The sequence below is a fragment of the Diadema antillarum genome, unplaced genomic scaffold (genome assembly GCF_040938485.1).
Source record: "Diadema antillarum isolate AM-2024a unplaced genomic scaffold, OU_Dant_1.0 seq00000947_RagTag, whole genome shotgun sequence".
Taxonomy (NCBI): Eukaryota; Metazoa; Echinodermata; class Echinoidea; order Diadematoida; family Diadematidae; genus Diadema; species Diadema antillarum.
In genome coordinates, this window is record NW_027271796.1 from 424,009 (window position 1) to 442,140 (window position 18,132).

An 18,132-nucleotide genomic window follows, 5' to 3' on the forward strand; every position below is an offset into this window, starting at 1 on the left:
CAGTTTGTTTATTTTTTGTCTAGGATCTGGATTCATACTGCTTGTAACTATAGCAATGGATCTCAATTACAGTGTAGGTCTAACTCCAACGGTTAGAGTTCTAATTCCTCTAACGTTTAATACAAAATAGGTCTAAGCCTACGGTTCTAGCATTAGACCACAGTCAAGGGCAGGAAAGGCTAGCACAGCTACTGACTATCTAGATCCAGCAGTAGGTGCCTAGGCCTAAGTAATAATCGACACTGCATTTCTGTAGCCATCACTAGCTTAACCAGAGTAGGCCTACCGTATGATTTTGAAATCCATGAGCACATTTTGGCAAAAAAAAAAAAAAAAATGTAGACCCATCTGACGTTAGTACCCTTACGTTAGATCACCGTAAGGGACTAACATTACTATCGTTTAATGTTGTAGAACGGGTCTAAAACTAAGAAGAAGCCTGCTGACTGCGAGTAGTGCTAACGTTAGTGCATGCTACGACTGCTAGTGCTAGACTAATTAACTGTAATAGATCTACAGTTGTAGTGCTTAGGGTCTAGACAGACTAGTTTAGTTAATCTATATAAGACTTTAATAAGAAAATGTAGATTTCTAGAGATCTTATCACTAATAATATCAGTTACATCTTGATGGGCTAGACTTTCAATTATCAATATCCTTTCCTATCAACGTGTAAAAAATATCTGGATCTGTTCTGTTTCTGTTCCGGTTCCGTCGGTATAGAGGTCTACCGGTATTCAGAACTGTACTCCACCATGTTTTGTATTGTGTTAGTATGGTCGTGTGTGCAGGGCAGGAAGAATGTTTCACATTTGAAGCCTCTAGACTAGACTAGATCTCTAGTCTAACTGTTGGTTACTCTCTTTCAACGTTAATGTCGTTAGACAGAAACCACGTCTAACGTTGATAGGCCTTAACGTTATGTGTTTACTGTTACTGTTAGTGTTCACGTCCACGTCAGTCGATCCAGTAGCAGTGCAATACTAAGCCATTATGGTCTAGGTAATAGATCTAACCGTTAGGGCCTGTCCAGACCAGGGGCCTAGCCCTAGAACTGTAGTAGTTTATACAACGTGTATGTTTATTTAATTTATAAAATTCGACTGGAACACGTACATTGTATGTACATAGATCTAGGGCAGACTAGGCCTAGAACCACTTCTAGGCCCACACACGTATTTAGGCCTAAGCTAGATATGGGTCTAGTTTATAGCATACTCAGTAGGGCCTAGGCTTAGTATAATTTAAACATTAGATCTAACACTTAACAAGTTAATAGTCCAGGGCTACATGCATACATTACCGGTCCGGCGGTACGCAAACAAAATTTTAACCAACCCACAGACTGTTTAATCTGCCCTCGTTCAAACTCTATACATGGGACTACGTATGGACAAAACGGCTGCAATGGACGCGAGAAGCCCATATTCATGGTAGAATTACTCACGATTGCACTCTAAGTCGTTGTAAAACTCCCTCCCCATCTCATCTTCGTCATTATGTCGAGATAGATCAGTAAGCAATTGTGGAATAAAGGAAGCATATCCAGCCAAATCTTGATTAGTACTTCTTCTACCACCTTGCTTCACTGAAAGTTTTCGATCATCGTCGCAAGCGATTGTCGCAGAATTTTGAACATGTTCAAAGTTCTGCGATGGGGCTGCGATCCCTGCGATATCCCCAAATCGCCGGTTGTCGTATCGCAGACATCCTCACACTGTGCGATTTCTCGTCGTGCGACATCGCAAAGGGTAAATCGCAGTAAAAATCGCACAGTGTGAGTCCGCCCTAAGACATTTTCCTTGAGACAGAGCTAATTATTATCAGAACTTTATGTTCTCATGCCACAAACTGTGAGCAATAATTGATGGTTTAGATACCACAATTGCATTTTTCCCCAATTGGACAGAATCACTATTATTGTACTTTATCTTCCTAAAATGTATATCTTAGTAAATCTAACTTCTGCATGAATAATGAGCTCTGATTGATACACAATAAACAGAAGATTATCCTTTGTGTAGGTTTGACCCTTTATAAAAAGAAAAACAGGAACAAATCCTCCACCCCCCTCCATTCCTGAAGAGCTTAGGGCTAAAAAAAAAAAAAAAAAAAAAGTTGAAAATTTAATGTAGTACATTGGCTGTCCCTCATAATGTTGGTATGTGGTCAGTCTTTTTTCTGCTCACAAACCTATTGAATTATAACACCAATTATTTGATGTTATAAAAATTTAGTGACTGGGCACTAATATAGCAGATAAGCGTAATGTTTATTCTAAATGACAGATTCATGGACTGCTGCTCACCAATAATGCAAAAGATACATAGTGGTAACAGTTACAATGTTATGAACTCACTGAACTGTGTCCGTACATATACACAAAGTAAAAGTATGCAACAAATGCACTTCAAAGAAGATGGAGTAATGTTTCATAATTGTATACAACAAAACTGAAGTTACTTTTTGCCATGTCTAAAAGATTCAAGAGCTTTCAGTTTGTGAGACCTTGGGTTTTGTTGTTTGGCTTTGTTTGGCTTTAGTTGGAAGGGTTATGATGTAGGTGTAGGGAGTTCTCCCTTTTTTTTTTTTCTTCTTTTTTTCTTTTTTCTTTGGACTGACAAGTAGTAGAGTACTACCTTTAACAGGTAAGATCAGAGTTGATTGTTGTCTTCATCACTTGAGTGGAGCTCACTTTACTCTCACCTGTCTTGTTCCTAGCTTAAGTTGGTGAACCCCTCTAAAACCCGCTTTGAGCACCTAGTGACCCAGATGAAATGGAGGTTACGTGAAGGACAAGGAGAGGCCATCTATGAGATTGGAGTAGAGGACAATGGGATGTTGGCAGGCCTCACTCATGAGGAGCTGGAAGCATCTCTGGACACCCTCAACAGGATGGCTAACCGGTAGGAAAAGAGTTAAAAAATTATTACATGCTAAAAATAATCCAGTGTATTTAAATGCGTGTTACAAACTGATAGACAGTGCTGTGGGTGCTCTTCCTATTAAAGGCAATCTCATATGAGTTCACACTCTTCACCAGTCATTCAAAACAGTTAGGATTTTGCATTGAAAGTCTTTAATGAGTGTCGTAAAGCAAACATAGAAATGATGTGGTTACACTGTTTTCCCCCGGCATAGAGGAACATGCATGAGAGATAGATGTGCTGACAGTTTGGCTTAGTTTTTTTTGTTTTTTTGACTGTGATCTACTTCAGGCTGGGTGCTACCACGACCATTCTGAGGGAACGATGTGTTGACTGTGAGGAAGCAGAGGTGGAGAAGAAAGCTTGTGAAGTCCTCGTCAGACGAGTTCCCGATGACCAGCAGGTGACATTTTCTTTGGCTTTTTCCTTTTTCCTTTCTCCCTCTACCTGTCCTTCTTCCTTTTTCTCCTTTTAATTTCTCCTTTTCTTTTCCATCTTTATCTATTTCTCTTTTCATTTCCTTTGTCTTTCCTTATCCTTACTAAAGCTTCTTGTTTATCCTATATTTATACCCCCACCAAACGAAGTTTGAAGGGGGTATATAGGAATCAGCGGACGGTCGGGCGGTCGGGCAGTCGGTCCGTTGCAAATCTTGCGTCGCGAACTACTTCCTCAGTTTTCAACCGATTCCCATAAAACTTGGCACAGATGTGTGCCTTGGGTTGTAGATGTGCAAGACGTATTTTTTGACAGTACCCAAAAGTATGTTGCCATGGTAACGGCATATTATGGGCAAAAATGGGTAATAATCTTGCGTCGCGAACTCCTCCCACAGTTTTTGATCAATTTTTATGAAATTAGGTACAGATGTTCCTCTGAATATGTTAATGTGCAAGACACATATTTCCGCAGTGGCAAAAAGTGCGTTGCCATGGTAGCGGCATGTTATTGGTAAAATATAGGGCAAAATGCTTCATGGCAAAACTGCTTCATCAGTGTTCTTCCAATTCTCATGGAACTCATATTGAATGTTTGTCTTAGGATATAGGTCAGCATGACACATTTCTTGACAGTGACAAAAAGTATGTTGCCATGGTAACAGCTCACATATTATGAGCCAAAATGATGGAAAATTTTGTGTTGCAAACTACTTCCTCAGTTTTTGCCCAATTTCCATGAAACTTGGTACAGATGTGTGCCTTTGGTTGTAGATGTGCAAGACGCATTTTTCGACAGTACCCGAAAGTACGTTGCCATGGTAACGGCATATTAATGGCAGAAGATCAAGGAAAGATCTTGCGGATTTAACTACTTCCTCAGTTTTTTGACCAAAGCTTATGAAATGTTGTTTGGCGGGGGTATAACCAGTCGCTGTAGCGACATTTCTAGTTCTTGTTGTTTTTCATTATTGCTCTTGTCATCTTCTTTCCTTCTAACTCCTATACATATCCATGTTTCTCATATGCTCATTCTCTTGCTGGATCAGTTATCTGTAACACTCTGCCACAACAACTCATGTCTATGTGATACAGAAGAAACTTTCAAAAAAAAAAAAATCAAAGCCAAACTGTACCCATCATGGTTACGATAAATGTTTGTTGTTTTTGTTCGAACAGAGCTCTGACCAGTTTGCTGTAATAAGTGCATAAGAAGAAATAGTTACATTGTACTATAGTTATTATCTTCATCCTCTGTGAAACCTCCATGTGTCCTTCGTCTTCTTCTATTAAACTTTTGTACATGACATGGTTCTACCTAGTGCTGTCTGAAACTTCATTCTGGTATTCTTTTTGTTTTTTCATGTTTAGTTGCTCGTGGTTCAAAATAAACAGTTTCAGATATGTACAGCTCTGTCTTGTTGTTTGAAGGAGTAGTAGAAAGTGTTCTTTATGTACAAAGCTCCCCAAATTGAATTAACTTTCTTCCCTCTGTATATACTTGTAGTTCATAGACCTTCGGATAGCAGTACTAGGTAATGTTGAGGCAGGCAAGAGTACCCTGCTTGGAGTTCTGACCCAGGGAGAGCTGGACAACGGCAGGGGAAGGGCAAGACTCAACTTGTTTCGCCATTTACATGAGATACAGACGGGGAGGACCTCTAGCATAAGTCATGAAATGCTTGGATTCAACAGCAGGGGGAAGGTATGACTGCATCCTACAAAACTGCAGCACATCTCATATCAGTACAACTTTTCAATCACTAACATTAGTCATTGCTTTGATCAAACTTTTGGTGTATACAGGGTGTCTCTAAAAAAAGTAAACCCAACTTCAACCGCAAATTTTCAGAAAACTATAAAATATTTACACATTATTTTTTCATGGTTAGATAGTCCAAGAAGTCCTCTGTCCAATGATACCACGTAGGTTATGTAACTCTCATGCATGACTGAGCATGATTCAACTTAGTGAATGGATGTGAAATCATCACTGTGGCAAGTTAGAATTGCACTTTGATTGCAAGTTCATCAATCAAATGACAAATGACTGGTGCTTTTGCGTGGATTGGCTTGGATGGCCTCTCTCACCACCACTTGGATGTTTTCAGCAGACCTCCCAGTTCGTCTGTGGCCAGAGTGTTTTTTATTCCTGTTCAAACTGGTTCCGTGATCAGCATACTTTCTCACATTGTACCAGATGGCTCTTTTTGCTTGGAGGCTGCCTGTTGGGGGAACTGCACCCGAAAAGCCTCTTTAACTTCCACAAAACTTCTTATTTCCTGGTATCGAGTTACCAGGAATACTCTCTGCTCAATTGTCAACTGTACCATGTTTGGAAAGCAGGTGAAGTGTGCCTGTGTGAGGAACAACCTTTGCTGAAGTTGTTATGTAATCATAGGCCTAACATGTGACAAAAATTGAACTTCAAATATGCCCTGAATGCATGACAATAGCAAGAAATAACTTGCCACAGTGATGATTTCACACCCATTCACTAAGTTGAATCATGCTCAATTATGCACGAGATTTACATAATCTATGTGGTATCATTGAATAGAGGACTTATTGGACTATTTTACCATGAAAAAATAATGTGCAAATCTTTAATAGTTTTCTGAAAATTTGCTGTTGAAGTTGGGTTTACTTTTTTTAGAGACACACTGTATAGAATATTATTGTTTTCAAAAATGTTGATCCCCTCAAGACAGCTATTCTTCTGTAAAGTCTGATGGTGTAGAATGCATTATGACAGCTCATTTGTTTTGGATTTAGATGAGAAATACTTCTTTGTATTGGAGATAAGTGAGAATAAGTATATTTTGGAAGGAGAGGACAGCTTGTTGTTGAAAGCAGAGACTTGTATCATTGTTCCAACAAAGTGTAAAACTAACAAATTTTGCCATGGAATATCACTTAGGTGTAGTGTTTCTTGGTTTGTGTAATCTGCTTGTGCCATGTTTTTTGGAAGATTGGAAAACAGTGATATTGTTTAGAGTAGGCACACAGTTCTGCTGTGCTTACCACTCACCAATTCAGTTTGTGCAGATGTCAGTGTGGATAGTGATGCAAGAAGAAGGCAGAATTGAATAGTGGACATTTCTATACAAACAATGCAGTCATCCATTGGTGGGTAAAAGGTCACAAAGAAAACTTCTATTGTTGCTAGCGATCAATAATCAAGGATTTCTAAGGCCATCCACGTCCTTCCCTCAAATGTGTAGGGGTTGATGAGGGGGACGATGGGTGAACAAAGAATATAATCATCTGAAGAAAGAGGCAGTTTGTGTGTGTGTGTGTTCCCTACATTTCAGTGTAACCTGCATGATGTGGACCAAAGAAATTTAGAAAAATAGATAAGTATAAACAGAGGTAAAATTATTAGTGTCCTGTAGATGGACAAAAATGAAAAAAGATTAAGGGGACAGGGATAGGTATTGGTATCTCTTGACATACTAAATTTGATAATCATTAGAAGATGTTTTGATATGGCATGAACTAACTTTCATGTTAGTGTTGCTTTACTTGGGCAAAACCACGATCAATGCAGGTAATAAACTACTGTGATGCTCAACAAGGGTGTTTAACAGCAGAGGAGATTTGTGAGAATGCATCCAAACTTATCACTCTTCTTGACCTGGCTGGACATCAGAAATACATCAAGACCACCATCTTTGGCCTTATGGGTTACTCTCCAGACTTTGCCATGCTAGTGGTCAGCGCCAATACAGGAATAGGTGAATGTTTTGCATGTGTTTCCAAAATCTTAGAACAGTCAAATCATTGACTGCCTGTAATATTTATATAGTTTATAACCTGATGTTGGTTGTACTGCACTATTTTACATGTGAAAAAAAAGTGTTCTGCATAGATGATAATTCTTTATCTAACTCCTCCCATTTTAAACCAGATGAATGTGTTTCAAATATCAAGTAATATTGTCTTTTCAATCAAGCAAAAAATCAGACAAAAAAAAAAAAAATGAAAATAGCAGATAGAACTAAAAAAAAAAAAAAAAAAAAAAAAAAAAAAGCTTGTAAGAATTGTTTGTATTTCAGTTGTTTTCTTTGAATGCTGTATACAATGTATATTTCTGGCAGCTGAATGTTTACCAGCATCACTGAATGTATGGCCATTTCAATTGCTGTTGTGCAAACCAGATTTCCAAGTTTTGTAACTGTCTAAAATTAGTATACTGAATCAAGTATGATGTGGATTTACCGTTTCAGCTGGAACAACCAGGGAACACCTAGGTCTAGCAATGGCCCTACAGGTGCCCATCTTTCTGGTGGTCAGCAAGATGGACATCTGTCCTCCAGCCGTCTGCCAGCGCACTATCTCGCAGCTGAACAGGCTACTGACTGGTCCCGGCTGCAGTAAGGTCCCCTTCCAGGTCATGACAGAGGATGATGCTGTCACAGCAGCCATAAACTTCAACAGTTCCAAGTTAGTAGCTGCTGGAACTGCTGTTCGGGAGATCTCTCTTATCTGTCTTCTTAGGTCAATTTTAGGAAACAGCTAAAGAGAATCATTCAATCTTGCTGCCATTATAATTTATGAAGAGTTTATTGTTGTGATCTTGGATCATAGCAGTTGAAGGTCAGATGAATAAGACACATCTAGACTTTGACAATTTTTTAATGAGTTTAAAGAATACATGACAAAATGATTAAATTGATCTAAAATATTTGAGATTTGGAGTCCAAAGTTAAAGACAAATTCTGAAGATAAGTTGTAGTTGAGAAAACTCTTGGAATAATTGAAAAAAAAACTTCAGACTTGGAACAAGGAGTGACAGGAAACCTTACTGCTGTAGATTTTTCAAAGAACATAGATGATAAAGATGAAGCATTTGACCAAAAAAAAAAAAAGCATTGGCATAGTGGAAGTAAAAACTTATTTCACGCAGGAGAAAATTAATTAATAAATGTGAAGAAGGTCATATCAATTTGCCACAGACTTTACTTCAGTATTGAAGCCGTAAGAAAACCAGAACTTACAATGTAATCTTGAAAGACTTAATTTTTCCACAAGGGGACTGTGCAAATTGTAATTTTCAGACAAATAGTGATCTATTACATCAAGATATATTTCTTGAGTCAGTGATTGTATTATCTTTTTATGTCTCACTTGATAATGAATCAAAGAATGACTTTATGCCCATTTGAGTGTAAGACAATATAAAACAAAATTTGTGCTTAAGCTATTTGTCGTTATACAAGATTGTGTGCACCATCATCAAAAGTGATGGTCATGCTGTTTCAAGTAATGCATACAGGAATTACTTTGTGTGTATGTGTGTAATTGGTGTGTTTTACAAGATGAAGCAATGTCACCTTTGACCTTATTTTCCTTTCTGTATGTCTGTCCACTTCAGCATTTGCCCAATCTTCACCGTGTCCAGTGTCACTGGGGTCAACATGGATACCCTTAAGAAGTTTCTCTATGTCCTCTCCCCAGCCCACACATCAGCTGAGCAAGAAAAGCTTACTCAGGAACTGACAGAGTATCAGGTAAGACCTTTTTGCTGTTGATATCTGTAGCAGCCATCAGAGAATCAAGAGCGTTCTCAAGTACCATCACAGAAAGTTACCTATGATTTTAGGTTACAAATAATAGCTCTCGCTTGTAAACTCCCCATCCCTTTAAATTTATTTTTCAATATAATATTCAAAGTCAGAATGCCACAGTGACACATGTCAGGGGCTGGTTCCGACTGCCTCATAGATTTGTGTTATTAGTATGATTGTACTCTTTATTCGCTTCATAAAAAGCACATATTATATACAATAATATATTTCATAAGAACATGCAGTTACACAAGTACAAACATAATGTATAAAAAACACACACACACACACACACACACACATACATTAAAAATACCTTCAGGGAGCTCCAACAGACATCCACATTATTTTTGTTATTTACAGTTCTAAAATAAACAGAGTTCAGTATTTCAGTATTTTAAACCTGCCATCCCCCACCCCCTCCCTATCCATGCCCACTCTTCTGACTGTTCAGGGAAGAGGCGCACACATCCATACCACAGCCGGGCACTCCAACATCTACTGTATAGCCATGTACCACGCCAACATCAGCTAACATGATATACCATACAAATACATACATAAATTCTTATACATACACAGTTGCGCTCACAAACACAGACACACCCACAAACACACGCGCCTATCATTACAATGTACACGTACATGTATAAATACACACAGCATGACATGGGCATAAAATTCCACATCTGTCTGAATAGTCCTGATATTGTAAAGTAAGATTGCAGCTACAGCTGTACGTGCTGTATAATAATGTGACCAGTAAAATGTGACCGCCTTCTCCCTGACAGTAATCCATTCCAGTTATGCCAAATTAATGCAGACGTAGATAAGAAATCAACTCATTACATTCTTGAGAACTTAACAAAGAGACTTCTTTGTAGTCCTTGATATGTATCAATTCCCTTATCAATCCTTTTGGCATCATCCATTTCACCACGTGATATATTCCATCTTTACTTTTATCTTCATCTTGTCTGTAGATCACTTGTGCATGAATGATCTAGCTCTCTGTTCATGATGACTTATTCTAAAATTGTTCCAATTACACTAAAAGTTATTGCACAAATATTACAAGAGTTTCCAAGATTTGCCCATCTTCCCTTTGGAATAGGGACCATTGTGTTTCTAACCATGTTTTCAGGAACATATCCATGTCTAATCATAGCAGTTAACAACAAAGCAACATTTCCACTTCCAGCATTGTTACCGTAAATAAAATGATCTGACATGACTCCAGTGATATCATTCTTTTGAGACTCATTAAGGTTTTTTTTTTTTAAGCATTGAACCAGAGACTCCAGCTCTCCCGTTTTCGATGGGAGATCTCCCGCCGAAAACCCATTTTTGCAAAATCTCCCGTTCTCCCGTTTGAGATTTAATTTCTCCCGCCCTGGCTCTTTGTCTCCTGTTGGAAAGGATTTCTTATATATTTCTATCGTATGTTGAAAAAATAAGCCTTAGATAGCACCAGAGAGCATCTAGAACCCAGGGAATTTCGCGCTTCGCACACATCAACTTTGAGTCTCCCGTTTGCTAAGGGTTTCAGGCGGGAGAATCTCCAGATCAGAAGGTACTTTGGGTTGGAGTCTCTTCAACTGCTGATATAACATGATCACCATTAATACATGAGTAACATCTATATTTGTCATTAAATGATGATAATAATGAATAACACTTATATAGCACTCAATACTGATGTTTCTAAGCGCATTAATATGGAGGAAATATTAAATGAAAATATAGCATTATGTGCATATAATATAACAACAACAACGGTAAACTGTCAGTGTTGTCTTTGAAAATAGACATTTCCCTTTCATCAAAAGAAACACAATTGTACAGATTGTCAGATTTATGTGCAAACATTGCAGCAAAATATCCTCCTTCCCCTGTTTTAACTGTTACATTTTTTTACCTCTTTCCACAAATTTTTCAAATTACCTGTTGCAATAGCCACAGCAATTTAATCACTTTTTATTGATTCAGAATCTTTCAGTATTCTTTTCAGGGCTTTATGATAATAAACCCTTGATTTCTTATTAATCTCAAACAAGTGACCCTCATGTGGACGTCCATTTTCAACCCACATCTTATGCAAAAAAAAAATGCATTTTAAAAAAAATGATGACAGCCTCTTCACCATTTGTTGTAGCTGAGCCATGGCATGAGACCTCAAACATAAGTCAATGTACGTGGGGCAAACAGTTTGTCACACTCTACAAAACTCCGATATAGTACTCACTTTACCATGACACTCCTCCTGTCTTTCAGTCTTTGAACTCCAGTCGTAAGTCACCTTGGAGATTTGGGGATTTAAATAGTTGATACATGAACAGATCAATTCTCGTAGAATGTCCAAATAACTGAATTTTCTGTAGATTTTATTGCCGAGCAGATAGATATCAACTTTCCAACAATGAGGGTGCTATAATTGTTTATTCTTTCAATTGCCTTGTCTATGATTACCCCTCTGTATTGTATGTTCAAGGACATTCTCTTTCATTTGACAGTTGATGAGAAAGTTGAAAGCAGGACCGCTATCATGGTATTGAAACATGTTGATTATGCTTAACATTGTTTTTAATCCCTTTATCTTCTCAGGTTGATGAAGTCTATAGTGTTCCTAATGTTGGACGAGTGGTTGGAGGCACTTTGTACAGGTACCCAAGACTAAAATTTTTCTCACCAATATTGACTTGCAGTGACATGTTAAGCGCAAGCTCACACCATGTTCAAGTTAGTGTTTATTGTTAAGGAGAAACCTCAGGTGAACAGAATGGCAAAACTGTCATCAAAGTTGGACACTCTGGAAATTTTGAAGTTTCCCACATCACAAATCAATGATATTGGTTGCAAACACATATTCAAAATATATGACTTTGATGATACTTTTTTATACTAGCCAATGGGAGATTTGTGAGGTAATGACATCACCTTTCCAACCTGTATGTTAGCTGTGAAACTTTCAAATTTCTAAGCCTTTACCCCCCCTCGGGTTTAATGTTGATGGAAAGTCTATTATTTTATGTGTCCTATTTTACTCCACTTGTTAAGTCAACTTAAAAATGTGGATAAAGGCTTAACATTTTGACCAAACTGCTTATATATCTGCATGCAATCTTTCTTAAATTGTTTTTCAGAAATTGTTCTTTTCATGTAATGCTCTTTTATTGTATTATTTTTCTTTTGTGACGTCTCTTGTGTTGCCTCTTGTATGCAGTGTAACTACTTTTTAAAAAAAAATCTACAGTACAAGTGGTTTTCTTTTTGGGATGTATGTCCTATGCTCTTGTCACTTTATGTGACTCTTCATGTGAGATACCCTTTGGAGAATTATGAAACAGATTTTAAGCATACTTAGCATGTGGTGTTTAGTTATTATGTCAACTTCAAATTTTGTCCAATATTAAGTTTGATTGTAGTCTCTGACTACATCATATTATGTATGTACAAATAAAGATTTCAGCTACGTATGCAATGTAGTATACAAAGTACACAAGCATTGCCTTATTTCTGTTGTGTTTTATATATTATGTATATTTTTCTTATACATCACATTTTTGCAGAGGAATCATCAAAGAACAGGACTCCCTGCTGTTGGGACCAAATGAAGAAGGAACATTCAGCAAAGTGACCATCCAGAGCATCCACAGGAATAGGTCAGCAAGCAGAGTGGTCAGAGCTGGACAGGCAGCCACCCTTGCCCTGGGCGAAATTGACATACCCATGAGAAAGGTGCAGTTTAACATCCAGTTCTTGCAAAATGTGTGGAGTCTATATATTATGTCATAGGCACCGCATTGTTGGTACTGTAAACACAGAAATTTCCGCGGTACATTAATTTTTGCGCATTTCGCGCTACTTTTGGCTAGCGCAAATTCTCAAACCCGCAAAAATATCTTCACAATTTTCTCTATACATTTTGACATTTTGAATGGGTTGACAATTGCGCAGCGCGAATTCAAGAACCCGCAAATATATTTTTGAGACGTGAGCGCAAAAAATTAATCATGCGAAAATACTGATGTTCACAGTAATATTGTAGTATAGGCTCATGTTGCACTCTGTGAGAGTATTTCCTGTGAAATTTTGCTATTGCCACTGGATCATTCATTTTGTGCTATGCTGTCTATTGCCCATGCGTGTTTACAACAAATTTTGACAGAATTTCATCACTACTTTGTCCCTCTTCACCCAGGTGTTTGTGTGTGTATCTATGTACACACTTATATACAATCTAACCTGTCTATAGCAGCCACCAGCCATATGCGGCCATTGAAATATCCCCCTGAGAGAAACACCCTGTGTATAGCGGCCACCAGTTTTGTCTCCTGCAGTGAATTTTAACCTGTTTATAGCAGGCAAAGACCCATATTGGATCCGCAGCCAAGCCGTATTGTGCTTTTCTGCTTTGCAACCGTGCTGGTCATTCATGGCTAACGTTCACTGCTGCATTCACCCGCCATTCAGTCATAGTGTATGCACTAGTGAAAAGCTTGCTTGCTGTACACTTGCTACTGTGCAACAAGTCAATCAATACCAACATTGTTCAATGCATGAAACACACGTGTGCATACTATACCCATACATGTACATGTTAGTACATATAGATGTTTACTACAATGATGTATGTACATGTAGGCAATGCACACAAAAAGTTTGATAATTTGTCTACAGAGGCAACCTGTCTATAATGGTCACTCTCTTCATCTTCCTTAGGTGGCTGCTATAGACAGGTTTGACTGTATATAGCAATGCATTCTAAAGCAAGTTGACCTCAGAGCCTTCTTGTAGTGGGATGTTTACAGCACTGGGGGACGGTTACAGGTCTAGAACCTCTATGTATCATTACGTGTATTTTTTGTCTGTTGTTTTTTCACCAGGGAATGGTCCTAGTTAGCGAAAAGCTAAAACCATCCCCATGCCTGGAGTTTGAAGCTGATATATGCATCTTATATCACACTGCCTCAGTGAGCCGAGGTTATCAGGCAACGGTCCATATAGGCAACGTCTGTCAGAATGCAATTATATGTGATATGGATAAGGTAAGTGTCACGTATGTGACTACATATCGTCACTTTCCAATAAGTTTATACACACAACAAAAAGTAACTCCCCCTGAATCAAAATACGGTAACCTTTGAACAAAAATGTTTTGAGAAATTCCTGCATTTGTTGACTAACTCTTTGTGTGAAAATGAGAGTGATCTGTCCTGTCATGTGTGAATGAGCACACATATGTGGCAAAATGCTCACTTTTCAAAAGTTGCAAGATTTATCTTTAGGGGTCCATAAAAGATTCAGATTCTGGTGAATGTTTAAGCGCTGGTGTTTTATCATACATCCTTTGACCCTCTCATACCTATCCCGGCACTTTCATGTTTTATACTTTATTTTATAAATTTCATTTTTTGATGGTCAATAGAGCGCAGTTAAAGGGGGAAATGGCTCTATTCAACCCTCCTATGACTGCAGAATTCATTCAGTTTGATGAAGGAATTGACACCAAATATTGTTAAAAGCATTGACACCAAATGTTGTTAAAAGCATGTAGCAGCATATGTCTGAACACAAAAGGGAGTCATATTGTGGTTGAGTAAGCACACTGTTAAAAGATGGAGCAAGAAATGCAAAAATCTGCTGTTTATATGACACAAAGGGGTCAAACAACAGACGATGAAACAACAGCCCTTGAACATTCACCAAAAACAGAACGTTTCACAGACCCCCAAAATGACTTTTTGACTTTTGAAAAGTGTCCATTTTGTCTTTAATGAGTGCCTGACTTAACAGAAGTTGGTCAATAAGTTTAGAAATACCCGTTCCAAATTATTTTGTGCCAAGCTTTTTTATTCCACAGTCATGGCATTTTGGTTATCAACCTGTTAAGGATCAGTCCCAATTTTACTCGGGCAAGTGTCCGTTGGAAATGCATGTTGTAGCAAAGTCAGCATGTCCTCAATGGGTTAAAAGGAGGAGTTATTTTTCTAGTTGCTTGTAGAATATTCTGGTATGACTGGTCTTCGTCTGTGAAAGTTTAATTTCTCCATATTATGTTTTGTAATAATATGTCTGTACACCAAACTACTAGTTTTTTCTTGAGTGAACTCATTGCAATTACCTTTCCAAGTAAGATGTTGTACTGAGAAAAAATGGTAAGCATCATAATTCCAAATATGAAAAGAAAACGACTATTATTGAAAATTTTGACTATTTTGTAGTTTGCACACTTCATCCACATAGGAGGAATAGTAGATGACTATGAGACAAAAAAAATACACAATCCAAGAAGATATGGCACTCCTTACTTTCCTGCACAAATAAGAGTACAGCTAAAAAGAATACAAGTGTATGGTACTTGGTTAGGTCCATGTAGGTGTCGATAAGATTCTGGAAAAGGATATTCATGATACTTTTGTAAAAATATTGCTTATATACAAGAGATTAATCATTAACTGCAGTTGAAGATCTAGTGAAATCAACAAAAATGTACGGAGATCACAATGTGAGGGCAAATGGGTCCTTTCAGTATCTTAACCAATACATGTAATGCTTATATGTATGCAAAGTTTGTGTAAATTTGAGATGAGTTATTTTCCTTATGCAATTAAAATTCATTCATATCAAAATTTTGGCTTATATTTTAAACTCAATTATCAACACATGATTGTTATACCAGAAAAAAATCAAATACAAACATAATGGATCAAGTGGGTTGTCACTTTGCAAATGTTCAATATGGCAGATTCAATTCAGGTTCATGCAGAGACTCCATCTCTCCCGTTTTCGACGGGAGATCTCCCGTCGAAAACCCATTTTTGCAAAATCTCCCGTTCTCCCGCTTGAGATTTAATTTCTCCCGCCCTGGCTCTGTGTCTCCCGTTGGAAAGGATTTCTTACTTATTGCTATCGTTTGTTGAAAAAATAAGCCGTAGATAGCACCAAAGAGCATCTAGAACCCTAGGAATTTGGCACTTTGCACACATCAACTTGGAGCCTCCCGTTTGGTAGGGGTTTCAGGCAGGAGAATCTCCAGATCAGAAGGTGCTTGGGGTTGGAGTCTCTGTTCATGTCTGTATGTGTTGGTCATTTCCCATTTACGCAGACATCTGTGAAGACAAATGAGCAGGCTCTTGTCAAGTTCCGCTTCGTGAAGCAGCCAGAGTACATCAGGGAAGGAGCCAGGATCCTGTTCAGGGAAGGCAGTGCGAAAGGGTTGGGTCAGGTGACCAGAGTGTTCTCAGTAGCAGCAATAGAACGGTGATGACTGGCAGGAAGGTAGAAATCTGGTCGTGCCACATTTTAGAATTGCCGTAGATGTTGAAAGAAAGCATTAAAAAAAAGAACGTCCTTCCAATATGGTAACACAATGTGTACCAGTCAATGATAATGTGAGCAAGGATGATGAATTTTACTATTTAAAGTAGTATATCTATCAACATGACTTGTGTTTTGTTGATTTTGCACCACATGACATGCATAATTAGAGTGCATGGTTGTGTGCCATAACTGTGAAATCGTACACAGAGAATCAACATTATCAATACATTTCAGTGTGCCCCCACAATGTGTAATAGAAGATACTTTGGATTCAGCAGTGTTATGCTGCCAATGCTGCCACTGCTTTACATTTATGTGTGCGATGCTAGCCACGTTTTCTTGACAGAATTTTGTTAAAATTCTGGATAGAGGTGCATCATTATAAAATCTAGCCACCTATCTCCTGGTGATAGGGCCCTTTGCTTGCTCCATTTTTATAGCACAAGAAAAAAAAAGAATGTTTTTTTTTGTTTTCAGGGTCTGCTTGTGTGCGCTTTACTTGCCACATTGTTGATGGATTCTTTTCAAATTTTGTACAAAGGTTTTTGTCAAATTTGATATGGTGGCGTATCATTAAAAAATCTAGCCATCTATAACTTGGTGTTGGTGCCCTCACTTGTCCCATCTTGATACACAAAATTTTTTATATCCTGGGTCTCCTTGTCTGCACTTTGCTGGCCATATTTCTTGACAGAATTGATCAAGAATTCTGTGCAGAGGTGTAACATCGTCAAATCTTGACCTGAACTAGTTTTGGTTATACTCCCCCAAGTCTCTGCCTTTTAATAGGTCAAAGGCTGCCACCTATATGTGTTTCTTGTATGCGCTGTACCTTCCACATTTCCTGATAGTTTTTCTTCAAAACTCATATGGACTAGTATCATGACGAAACTAAACCCCTATTGTTTTTGGTAATGGTGCTCTCAGTGTTCCACCTTTTCTAGGGTCAAAGGTCATATATTTTGGTGGGTGCCTATAGTGTAGGTGGCGTTTCGTGACAGATTTTGCTTAAATGTTGTACCTGGGTGTATCATGGTAAAACTTGAACTCCTGTAGTTTTGTGATGATGCTACGGTCAGTGTTCCATCTTTTATATGGTCAAAGGTAATACTGTTCGACCAGAAATTTCATGTGATGAAACTATGGCAAATTTTGCGAGAGCCAAGATTTGTGAAGTTAAGTGTGCCCAAAAGGTATTGTCTACAGACTGCATTGAAGACCAATCATATGACAATTAGTGACAGTTTTATACCGCGAATGTTTCTGGTTTTACAGTTCTTGATTTGCTGACTCATATATATATATATATATATATATATATATATATATATATATATATATATATATATATATATATATATTTATATATATAGGTCCATCATAGTATATTCTTAGAACCCCTTTGGAATGACCCAAGAAATGTACTTCCATTGTGTGGCTTTGCATTTTTCTAGTTGTAAGAAATGGGGCATGCTCTTTAAGGCATTATTCTAAACTGTTTACTCTTTCATTCCATTAATCCTCATGATAGTATTTTAGCTCAGTCTTTTGTCTTGGTAAAGTTGATTTGCTCTGGGGCTGATTATGTGTTTTTTCTTATGCATGTAATCCAGTACTGTGCATTTGAAATTATGCACCATTTATATTGTGGCTCATTTTCACTATGACATGTAGACAGCCTTGCCTATTAGTCAAAATACTCAATAGGTAGATGACCCATACAGCATAAGCCTTGATACATTCACAAGATTTCCTTTGTGCATCTTCCACAAGCAGGGATGTCAATCCTCTGCTGAATGGGTAGATTTTTTGCTTCATATGTGTTCAATGAATGCAAGGTTTCAGTATTTTATATCTTTGTGCCAAGAGATGTTG

At 37.9% G+C, this 18,132-nt stretch overlaps 1 protein-coding gene across 1 annotated transcript in view; it reads left to right on the top strand.

Annotated features, from left to right (window-relative positions):
* The window catches only part of LOC139741730 (GTP-binding protein 2-like), a 54,855-nt gene extending 37,416 nt beyond the window's left edge, over nt 1–17,439 (top strand). Inside the window, exons 3-12 of the mRNA XM_071652314.1 lie at nt 2,722–2,906; nt 3,219–3,330; nt 4,872–5,069; nt 6,915–7,101; nt 7,594–7,810; nt 8,742–8,877; nt 11,539–11,597; nt 12,504–12,672; nt 13,821–13,982; nt 16,043–17,439. Coding sequence (XP_071508415.1) covers nt 2,722–2,906; nt 3,219–3,330; nt 4,872–5,069; nt 6,915–7,101; nt 7,594–7,810; nt 8,742–8,877; nt 11,539–11,597; nt 12,504–12,672; nt 13,821–13,982; nt 16,043–16,201 — 1,584 coding nt within the window. The 3' untranslated portion in view covers nt 16,202–17,439. The remainder of the gene's footprint in view (nt 1–2,721; nt 2,907–3,218; nt 3,331–4,871; nt 5,070–6,914; nt 7,102–7,593; nt 7,811–8,741; nt 8,878–11,538; nt 11,598–12,503; nt 12,673–13,820; nt 13,983–16,042) is intronic.
* Nucleotides 17,440–18,132: the final 693 nt, after the last annotated feature.